Consider the following 12,194-nt stretch of genomic DNA (forward strand, 5'->3'; position numbering starts at 1 on the left):
ACAAATCTCTAGTTTTCACAGAAATAGGTTTACATGAACATGAATTTCACTCGTTTTGGGGATTTTAATGATGAGTTGCACACCATACAGTATTTAAGATTAAGTTGCTTTCTCTTAATTATTTTCTGTTTCCTCATCTGTGAGTGTATTTACAGCTCAGAGCGGATACAGTATGTACCTTCATTAACAGTGCAGTGTTCATTAACATTCACTGTGTCAGTCTTCAAGCTCACTGGGTTGCTGTAGTTACACACGATGGAGTCATTACTGCAGATCAGTCTTAGGGTGTAGAGATCAGATGATGTCACTTCCTCTGGAAAACAGCTGCTTCTGTTATAGATGAAGCTGATGGTAATGTTACTTCCATTACATGTAAAATTACAAGATTCATGACTGGACCATTTTGAGTTTACAGTCAGGACAGGAGCTTCCACTGCATCTGAAACACACATGTATTCAAATGTTTCAGTTCACATACACAGATTTAGGGATGCTAGAATTTACCGGTTCAGGACCAAACATAATTTATTTATACTATTTTGTCTATAGATATAGATGTCATGAAATGAACATGTGGTTTTGTTAACATTATATGTGTAGCAGTTTTTGAATTAAAAAGTTTTACTGTTTTCAGATAAAAAAAGAAAATATTTATCCCACTGTATACAGTTACATAATACTAAGTTTAGTGTTGCACGGTGCACCGATACTTCAAAAGTATTGCGATTCTTGGAAATTAAAAACGTCACGATTCCTAAATTTATTAGTATCGATATTTCAAAGAATGACTGTGTTCCAGATTTGTAAGATAAGTATTTTATGTTGGTGTGTGCAACACACGCTTCCAGTGCCTCCCTATGGATGTCTGTTTTTTCTCCTCACGCAAGCAATGATACTGTGGCAGAAAAAGATGACGCTCACTAAAGCTCACTGGCTGAGTTTTCTCCTCTGAAAGAAAAGGTTGCACAACTGACAGAATAAGTTACAATGTTTGAGATATTGCTGCTAACTTTTATTTGCTTTTTTTTTTTACTTGAATGTCATTGCTTAAATTGATATTATTTATCTTTCAATGTTTAATCTTTTGAGTTCAGAAACATTGTTTAATATAATCACTGTTCATATTTTTACTTAAAGTTCAGAATCAAGATAAATGTGTTACTCTTGTTTTTTATGATAACTGAGATAATGCTGCTAAATTTATTCTTTCTTTACCTTGAATGTCATTGCTCTAATTTATTTTTAATATTTTGATATTTCACATTTTGTTCAAATGTTTAACATATATGCTGTTCATATGTTCATTTATTAGTGTGTTATATGATTAGAATGTTGTCCCTGTTTTAAAATAAAGCATAGCAATGATATTAGAGAGTGTATTTTCCCCTTTCAGGAAAAGTATCGAAAAAGTATCGAAATCGCAATTCTTGACTAGGTATCGGTATTCAAAACGATAATTTTGGTATTGTGACAACACTTAGTGTGCAGTTTCATTATACACTAAACAATAAAACAGTCACACTCACCTAAAACAGATACTCTGTATTTAACAATATCATTCTCTGATTTTCCAATTGTTCTTGCTCTGTAGGGTCCACTGTCTGTCTTCCGCATGTTCTTCAGTGTCAGAGAGAAGGTTGAATCATTGAAATCCACTCTATCGTTGTAAATTTTAACTTTTTTAGATTCATTTGTATATTTAACTAAATTCTCTGATTTATCTTTTGTCCAGTATAAATCCTCAAACTCTGGTTTTTCTTGTGTCTGTATATCCAGTTGAACAGAAGCTCCTGTCTGCACAAACACAGAGATCTCAGCACTGAACCCTGAGGAGAGAGAAAATAAATATTTTATTAAAATACAAATAGTAGCTGTTTGCTTGCTGTTTTCATGTACAGTAATCATTCAGTTTAAACAATCTAAATAGTTTAACTGAATTTAATTTAGTTAATGTATAGCATACACGTTTTGTAGCATTAAAAACAAGATTTTGTTTCTATCAGTAAAGAACACAACATTAAAGACTAAGATCAAGACCAAAAAGTCCAAATTCCCAACCAACAGTAACAGTAACACTGACCATAATAATAATGGTGACATCAGATTACACAAGCACAAGGTCTTCTGGGATTTCCATCATTGTGAATCCCAGAATCTCACAGTTCAGTGTGATCTGGTTTTGTCTGAGTACAATATTTGATTGTAACAAATCAGTCAAGTCTTATAAAATACTTAAAAATATTTCAGTGAAACAGTTTTGAAGTGAAACCCAAATAAATTATTGGATAAATGTCATAAAAACTAAACATTAGGAATTAAAACTTTAATTTCAGGAGAATTTTAAAACTGCCCGTCAATTTAGTGATTTGTCACCATAAGAATCACTAATCCAATACATATTCACATTAGTAAAATGATTAGATTTCATACCTGTGATGTGCGTAGAAAGAACTAAGGTCAGCAGCAGCCTTAACCTGTTAAATGTCACCCCGTCCCGTATACGGGACGCCTACGTTGACTATACTATATTACAATCAAATCTAATCTAATCTTGACAAACTATATATTGTTGGAAAGGTCTAAGACTCCCAAATATATATTTACCAATATTTTTTGTTAAAAATTATGTAGGAAAGTAATAGATGAATTTATGACAAGAGTGCACCCTCAGAAATCTACATTACAAAAGGAGCTTTGACCTTTGTTTAAAAAAAAGACTTCCTCGTTGCCTTTTTCCCTATCACTTTTTAGAAATCATCAGAAGTTATATATCACTTGAAAACATAAAATCTCAAAATTCATCCTTCAAAACCCATTTTAAAATCAGACATTGCATTACCATGTAAATGGTACATCAAAATCATGTTACAAAATGTTTTCAGTCATAAATTATAAAAATTTAGGTTTGTATCATGCACATTCATGTCTATCTTCAAAAACGTGAGTGACAGTTAAAAGGTTAACTCCATTGAAGCTCATAAAAAAGCCTGATACGGGTCTTTCAGTGAAGGAAGTAAACATGAACCAATGTAGTCAGACACTACTACTTCACCTGACAATGACTAATCCAGTGACTAATCATGAGCGTAAAATTATAGGCAATGTGTAAGTAAATATAGCTGACTTTTGAGATCATGTGAAATTCCACCCTAAAGAGTCACAAAGTCAAAATGGAGAAGAGCTGCATAACAAAGTCAAACAAAATGAAATAACTTTAACATTGTACTAGGTAAATGAAAATGTTTTTGTTCCCCAGGGTCTATGCGTAGTGTTCCACTTCATTATTCACCACTCATCTCACTTCTTTTACACCTATTCACATCCTCTTTTGTAGTCAGTCACTTCTCAAAACATCTCTACTTTAAGGACCCCAAATGCAAGTACTGTGCAAAGGTGTACACAGCTTCAAAATCATAATGTAACCACCTCAGTTTGTGAATATGCTTATAAAATAAAATGCTACATAACAGTGAGCAGCTTCAGCGTTCATTCACGACAATGATATCAGACCTCAATTTTTTCACATATAAGCAGCTCTATTTATAGCTATATGTATACATAATAGATCTATCATTATTTTAAGTGTGGACTCTATAGTGTTTTATTCTGCTAACAGTTCAAGTCCTGGAATCCTTCTGGTGACTAACAGTTGTTGTGAAACGGCAGACACATCAGTGCAGTTGTATGATAGTCTACTATTATAGCACCGGATTGCCCTAAAACATTAACAACAAAAGGGTAAACCCGACTTCCTGTGTAAATCCTGTGACCCATGACTGGTTCAAACTTACAGAAATGTTTTCTTTAGTTAAACCTGGAATGCACATTAAGTAATGGTTTCCAAACGACAAAAATCACATTTCAAATTCATCTGAGAAGATTTAAATTTAATCTAACAATTTTATTTTTAAAGACAGCAGATGAAACTCACATATAAAACATCTAGTCTTTTGTATTAATCAAAAAATACAAATACATATTACATGAACACTGAAAATGAATATGCTGTAGATTGGCTAATACAGAAAATGTTTTTTTTTAATACAGAAAAAAGAGAGAGTGACCATTGTAAGTTGATGTCAATGTGTGAGGCTTCTTGGTCTTTAGCTTCCAGTTATTTTTATATGTTTTTTCTTTCTTTTTTTCTCTACAGCTCATGAAGGTGCTTGCTTGATATTTGATATTTCAAGCTGGTTGTTTTCTCATTATTTTAATGTACTGTCACAAACACATCGGTTTGTCTCACAGTTTACAGTTTAATACACTTGAGCCGTAAGTCTCGCACATTCAAAGAAAAGAGTTTACTTACAAAATAAAGTGGATTACATACTTCAGAGAATTCATAAAAACCCTACTTAAGCAAATACTGTATGTTGTAAACAAAAAACTATGCGAAAAACTTAATATATGAAAATTTTCTCAATAAATTTCTATATAAAAATCAACCATATTTCGTTTATGGTGAACTTGTCAAAGAATCAAATTATAAATACATTTACAGTGCATTGTATTTGTAATTTTTCTGCCATTTGGCTATTAAAGTGACTGATCAACCAAACTCGTTTCGCTATCATTTCACTTGGTTTATCAGCTACAAATCAGAAATGTTTCAAAGAGTCTGTGTGCTGCTGACTCGATACTGTCTTGTATCGATTCTGTACACTTCAGAATACGGTAGTTAATTACTATCATAGAGAATATCACACTCAAAAGAATGACTTCGCGATTTGTGTGTGTGTATGTGTGCGTGTGTGTTAGTGTAACTGGGTGAGGGAGTAGAAATATATGAACAAAGGGGGCTGTAGGGAAGTACAAAAGACTTAACCAAAAAAAAAAAAAAACACACACACAAGACAGGGTAAGCGTGGCATGTCTGGGACGGCTGGGAATGAGTTTGGATTTGGTGGCCCTGGGCCCCGAAGCACCTCACCTTGATAACCCCTTACAACTAGACGCTGGCGGGGGTCTATCATATGCCATGGCAATGAGGGATGTCAGAGGCAGCTTTACAATACCTTATCATTAATAGTTGTATCAATATTATTATTATTATTATTGCAACTACTACTATTATCATTGCTTTCAATGGCTTTGTCAATATTATTATTATCATTATTATTATTATTAGTAGTAGTAGTAGTAGTAGTAGTACTATTGCTATTGTTATGTGTGTATATATGTATTTGTTTTTTTTTCTGGTTAAGTCTGTTGTACTTCCCTACAGCCCCCTTTATTCATATATTTCTACTCCCTCACCCAGTTACACTAACACACACGCACACATACACACACACAAATCGTACTGATATGTATGTTATGTTGGTCTCTGAATTTTTTTTTTGCATTTAATTTGTTTTTTGTAAATATTTTAATAGTAAAAAAAAGAAAAAAAGAATGACTTTGCTTTAGAAAGTAAAGTCCCCAGAACACACATTTATGTGACAAGTACCTATCTGAATTTGAAGATGAACCTGATTCCAGCATAAAAGCCACTTGTTTTTTTTTTTTCCGTGTTTTTTTTTTTTTTTTTTTTTTGTGCTTTTATACATGGAATGTGGATTTGCGTTCTGATACTGTTGTTTTGTCTCAATGTATTAAACCTGTGTGTAATCTGTTCATTATTTGTTGTCATATTTATATTCTACTTTAATAGTTGTGCACATCCATTTTGATGGATCTACAGTCATGTTCCTCAGAAAACTAGTTCAATTTGGTCCCATCTCAATAATCTTCACCTGAGAATGCTGAGAATATCCAGTGTTGAGTGCCAGAGTTTGTTTAAAAGACAGTATTTCCAAGACTAATCAAAGAATCAACAAAAGTACAATTTAAGTAAGATTTGTGTAAAAAAAATAAATAAATAAAAATATATATATAATAAAATAGTTCCCTTAATGAGAAACCAATGGCCAGAAATAAGATACAATGTTGCTCTCTAGTGGTAATCAATGAAAGTGCACTAAAATATATATAAATAAATCAATAACGAACCAAATGCACTGATGAATATTCTTCTGTCTTTTATGCAAAATGTAAACAAATGCATATTGTTGCTGGTGGAAATATTGTGGAAATATCAATAATAATTGTGTCTAGGCAAAGGCATTCCTCCTGGAACAGAGCTAACGCGTGTTTGGAGGATGTTTATTTCATACTCTGTGACAGCTTATTTAATGTAAAAATAATATTTTATTTAATGTATAAGCAGGAGGGTCATGCACTCATTATTTTTGAGGGGGCACGAGTGGGTGGGGCGGGGGGTCGGTTGTCATGTGACACACAGAAGCCACAACAGCATATTGGCAAATTATTATTAAGCATTATTTATTTGATTGGCCATTGCATTCATAAGCTCAGCGGAATCTTGTGTGATTGGTTATAACGCACAGTATTGGCTGTAAAAACATGTCTGTGTCTGGCTCAAGTAAGAGTACTTAGTAAGTAAGTAAGTAAGGGTAAATGTTATGGTGTAAGGGTGTGTGGGTTTTTTGTTTATTCTTGTGATTTCTTCTAGGTGATGGCGTAATGAACAACACCTGTTATAGATTGGGACGTATGAATAAAAGTGCCTCTGAGACGTGGGTCGAGGCACGTGGGAAGTGACATCATCCCATGCTGCCGCTTGATCGCGCGTTGTTTGTGGATCTGTCGTCAGAAATTAAATTGATGTGGTAGTTTTAAATGTAAACCCCTAGAATTATGTAATAAAAAATATTCTTCATTATACGTTTTTGGTTTGGTTTTCGTCATTTTTGTTGCAGTTTTGAGCTGACCGTAACAAAATGGGGGCTCGTCCGTTTCTGTTTTTTTAAGAGGAAAATATTATTATATTAATTTGCATTCGCATTCGCATAGATGAGTGAAATCAGCTGTGCGTTTGTTTGGATTTGTGTTGTAAAGCAGTTAGTAATTGGAAACACCTGTTTTGCGTTATCAGCAGTTAAGCTGTTTGCACGCGAAGCTGCCGACAGATCTTTGTGTAGTTTGATGCTTTTGCCAGTTTGTGAGTTTTTGTTTTTTTTCCCACTGTTAAAGGAAAAGGATATGGCGATGGGTGAGTAAACACTTTAACATTTGTTTGGAAACTGATTTATGCGGTTGAAGTGTTTTGCTCAAGCGTTTTTGTGTAGTCTGGTATCAGCAGTTGATAATTGTAAGTTCCACGAGGACTTTGTGAAAAGCGCAAGGTTAGGTGTTAGTTTACTTCTCACATTTGTGACTTTTCCTGGTTAGGCTGAAGCAACGCTTGCGTTGACCCTTTATTATTTTAGTTTGTTATTTTTGTGCTGACGCTGGGCTGAGGGCACTGCCGCAGATGTTGTCTCTCTTTGGTTTGTCCGAGAGAGGTCGGCGCTGACGGTATTAGAGTGCTTAAAGTCACTTAGCTCTTGGCTGAAGTACGAAGTCTAGGGTTGAGGTAGTATTGTTAGGTAGGTGGGAAACGTCACTAAATGTGAGAAGTTTGAGTTTGTAAATATAGTTTTTTTTTTTTTTTTTGTCTCACAATGAGTTTAGAATTGACGGAGTTTTTTGAACATCCTTCTGAGGAGAGCTTTAGTCAGCTTTCTAAAAAACAGCTATTAGAGGTCGCAGACAAGTTTAAAATTCCCCTTACAACTAAAGACAAAAGTCTAAAGGAAGGACTGGGGCTGATCATTAAGGCTGCTCTGGTAAAATTAGGCATTTTGACATGTGAATTAGGAAGCCCTTTACCTCTTATAGGTGATCAGGAACAGACTAAAAAGAAATTTCCTGAAGGGACCGTTACATCACTTACATTTGAACAACAGAAACAGTTGTTGCTCTTGGAGATGGAAAAAAATAAAATGAGTCAGGAAGTTGAATTGCGTAGGTTGGACGTGGAGGCTCAGAGGTTTGCTCTGATTAGAGAGGGTAGATTGGGAAACTACGATTCAACTCCAAAAGCTTTTGATGTGGCTCGTGCTCTTAAATTGATGCCAAAATTCGATGATGATGATTTGGATACTTACTTTAATTTATTTGAGCGGTTGGCAGGTCTTATGGGGTGGGAGGATTCTGAGCAGACGCTTCTGTTACAATGTGTGTTTTATGGTAAAGCTCAAAGAGCGTATTCCACTCTTAATGTTAGGGACAGTCAGATTTATAGTAAAGTGAAAGAAACCGTGCTAAAAGCCTATGAGTTGGTTCCAGAGGCCTATAGGCAACGATTTCGAGCTTTAAGAAAAGGGGCACAACAAACATTTACTGAATTTGCAAGAGAGCTAAGGATTCAATTTGATCGTTGGCGCTCAGGCTCACAGGTAGAGGATTTTGATTCTCTTTGTGAGTTGTTGTTGTTGGAACAGTTTAGAAATACTTTGCCAGAAAATTTGTCTGTTTATTTAACAGAGCGAAACGTTCAGAGTGCAGAGGCTGCTGCTGTGTTAGCCGATGAATATGTGTTGACCCATAAAGATGTAAAAAGAGCTAATTGGCGTCGTCCAAATAGCTCTGTGGACAATGTTTCAGTGGAGGTTCCATCTTTGCCTGCTAATGTAAAAGCTGAGAAAAAGTTAAGAGCTTTTGGTGACAAGAGTGATCAGTGTGCTTATTGCTTAAATAAGGACATTGGAAAAAAGATTGTCCAGCCCTTAAGGCAAAAATGAACCGTACTAAATCTGATCTAAAACCTGCTCTTGCTGCTTCCTCGGTTACTAGGTAGTTGAGGGGGTTGATGTAAATACTGCTCAAGGTAATTTGGTGTTGTGTAGTGATGAAAAGTTGAGTTATGCTCCTTTTATTACTGATGGTTCTGTGTCTCTGGTTGGGAGTGATGAGAAAATTCCAGTTAAAATCCTTAGGGATACTGGTGCTTCAGAGACCTTTATTTTGGAGTCCGTATTACCATTTTCAGAGAGTTCCAGTACTGGGAGTGAGGTATTGATAAAAGGAATTGGTTTACAAGTGTTGTCTGTACCTTTGCACACTATGGTACTTGAATCTGAATTGATTACTGGTCAAGTTGTAGTAGGTGTGCGACCCTCTTTACCAGTGGAGGGCATTGCTGTAATCTTGGGAAATAATTTGGCTGGAGGTCGAGTATGGAGGGATGTACCACCCCCACCTATTGTAACAGATTCTCCTTCACTTGAACAGGTGGATGTTGATAAACAGTTTCCTGATGTGTTCGTAACGTGTGCTGTTACTCGGGCAATGAGTAAAATTGTTGTTGAAAATCAAGATAAGGAACCTAGACAGATTAGGGATAGAAGGAAAGTGTTTCCTAATCTTTCTCTTTTCCCTACAGTCTCTCGTCAGGAGTTGGTGGTGGCACAAAGGGAGGACCCCAGTCTGAAAGAAATGTTTTCTGAAGTGCTAGCTCCGGAAGAGGTAGAGAGTGCAATGAGTGGTTGTTTTGTTGAGGATGGTCTTCTGTTAAGAAAATGGCTATCTGGTAGGGAAGTACCCATAGGTGAGCCTTATGAACAGGTTGTTGTGCCAATGTCTCTTCGAGATACTGTGTTGCGTTGGGCACATGGAGATGTTGTGGGGCATCTTGGGGTTAATAAAACGTACAATCATTTGTTGCGTTATTTTTATTGGCCACAGTTAAAGAAAGATGTAAGGAGGTTTATTAAAACCTGTTCAACCTGTCAGCTTACGGGGAAGCCAAATCAGTGCCTTAGACCGGCACCGTTATATCCCATACCTGTAATTGATACACCGTTTCAACATCTGATTATAGACTGTGTGGGTCCATTACCTCCATCTAAGTCAGGAAGTGTATATCTTCTTACTGTAATGTGCCAGAACACTAGATATCCAGCTGCCTATCCGCTTCGTTCAATCACTACCCGTGCTATTGTTAAAGCTATGACACAGTTTATTTCTGTGTTTGGGATTCCAAGAGTTATTCAAAGTGACCAGGGATCCAATTTTACTTCGCATATGTTTAAGGAAGTGTTGCAGCAACTTGGTGTGAAGCAAAATCAGTCTAGTGCTTACCATCCACAAAGTCAAGGGGCTTTGGAACGCTTCCACCAAACTTTGAAGTCGTTGCTGCGGGCTTATTGTGTGGAGTTAAAGGGTGATTGGGAGGAGGGGTTGCCCTGGTTAATGTTGGCAGCTCGTGAGGTGGTTCAGGATAGTTTGGGTTTTAGTCCCAACCAGTTAGTCTTTGGTCATAAAGTGCGTGGACCATTGGCTTTACTTCATGATGGATTAAAGGAAGTATCTGACCCACCTCAGGGTTTGCTACAATATGTAGAGGGTTTCAGGCGTCGGTTATTTTTGGCTGGTCAAATGGCTAAAGAAAATTTGCTGAATAAGCAAAAGAAGATGAAGCGGTTGTTTGATAGGAACACAGAGTCTCGTGTGTTTTGTCCAGGTGACCAGGTGTTAGCTCTGTTGCCTCTTCCTACCTCTCCATTTTGTGCAAAGTTTTTGGGTCCTATACAGTTGTACGTCAAGTTTCAGAGCAGAATTATTTGATTTCAACTCCTGAGCGGAAGCGACATTCACAGCTGTGCCATGTAAATTTGTTAAAACCTTTTTACTCTCGTTTTAGTGAGTCCGAGAGGGCTCCAGCTGCTGTGGCCATAGCATCTTCTGTGACTGAAATGGCTGAGGATGTTAAGGTACCCGAGGATGGTATTTTACAGCCTCGGCTTAACAATTCTGAAACCTTAAATAAACTGGATGAGTTTGTTAAACACTTGCCTTTTAAGCAGAGAGATGAATTGTCTTCTTTAATTTCAGATTTTCCTATGTTATTTTCAGATTCTCCTTCGCGTACTAATGTGATAGAACATGATATAGATGTTGGTGACGCCAAGCCAATACGCCAGCATTTTTATCGGGTTTCTTTGGAAAAACAATGCCATCTTGAGTCTGAAATAAAATACATGATTGAGAATAACATTGCTAAACCTTCCTTTTCAAGTTGGGCATCACCTTGTTTATTGGTGGGAAAGCCAGATGGTACGTACCGATTCTGTACTGACTATCGGAAGCTTAACAATATTACAAAACCAGATTCGTTCCCTTTGCCCAGGATGGAAGATTGTGTAGATGCGGTTGGCTCTGCTCTGTATGTTAGTAAATTTGATTTACTCAAAGGATATTGGCAAGTGCCTTTAACCACTCGTGCACAGGAGATTGCTTCATTTATTACTCCTTCTGGACTATATTCTTATTCAGTAATGAGTTTTGGCCTTCGAAATGCACCAGCTACTTTCCAACGCTTAATGAACCGTGTAACTTCTGGTTTGGATGGATGTGCTGTTTACTTAGATGATGTGGTTGTGTATAGTGATTCATGGGAACAACACATTGTACGTATTCGAGCACTTTTTGAGCGATTAGCTGAAGCTAAGCTCACAGTCAACTTGGCCAAGTGTGAGTTGGCCAAGGCGACTGTGACTTATTTGGGGAAAGTAGTTGGGCAGGGAAATGTACGTCCTGTGCGAGCTAAGGTACTGGCAATAGATCATTTTCCGCCACCAAATACAAAACGAGAGCTTATGCGGTTTTTGGGAATGGTGGGCTATTACAGGAGTTTTTGTTCAAATTTTTCTTCAGTGGTAGCCCCCCTGACCGATTTATTGAAGAAGAGTGTGAAATTTGAGTGGTCCTTGCAATGTAAACAAGCATTTGACAATGTCAAACTGTTGCTTAGTACGGCACCTGTTTTGGCTGCGCCTCGGATTGGATACCCATTCCAGATTCAGGTTGATGCCAGTCAAGTTGGGGCCGGAGCTGTCTTATTACAAACTGATGAACATGGAATAGAAAGACCAGTTTGTTATTTCTCCAGGAAGTTTAAGGCTCACCAGTTGCATTATTCTACTATTGAAAAGGAGGCATTGGCATTGATCTGGGCTTTGCAGTTTTTTGAAGTTTATTTGACAAGTGGCACTTTTCCGATTGTGGTGTTTTCAGACCACAATCCACTTACCTTTTTACATTCTTTGCAGAGCCCAAATCAGCGCCTTATACGCTGGTCTCTTTTTCTGCAGCCTTATCCATTAGAGATTCGACACATAAGGGGTGTCGAGAATGTGTTGGCTGATGCCTTGTCTCGGGCTCCATGTGAGAATCTGGATACCCTGATTTAAAAACTTGTATGACTGTGACTGACTTGTTTTTGTAGGTGCCGAGAGTTGCCGTGGTTCCAGTTACAAGTGAGGCCATTTTGAGAACATCTGGTGCATTGTAACCCTTATTTTTTCTGA

At 36.8% G+C, this 12,194-nt stretch overlaps 1 protein-coding gene across 1 annotated transcript; it reads right to left on the minus strand.

Moving 5' to 3' along the window:
* Nucleotides 1–126: 126 nt before the first annotated feature.
* On the minus strand, nt 127–5,023 carry LOC113046486 (uncharacterized). Its single transcript, XM_026207328.1, has 4 exons — nt 5,016–5,023; nt 2,431–2,474; nt 1,527–1,826; nt 127–439 (listed from the first exon to the last, which is right to left on the minus strand). Exons 1-4 carry the CDS (start codon nt 5,021–5,023, stop codon nt 150–152), a joined length of 642 nt encoding a protein of 213 aa, XP_026063113.1. The 3' UTR covers nt 127–149.
* Between the last annotated feature and the right edge of the window lie 7,171 nt (nt 5,024–12,194).

Source organism: Carassius auratus, chromosome 27 (assembly GCF_003368295.1).
Source record: "Carassius auratus strain Wakin chromosome 27, ASM336829v1, whole genome shotgun sequence".
Classification (NCBI taxonomy): domain Eukaryota; kingdom Metazoa; phylum Chordata; class Actinopteri; order Cypriniformes; family Cyprinidae; genus Carassius; species Carassius auratus.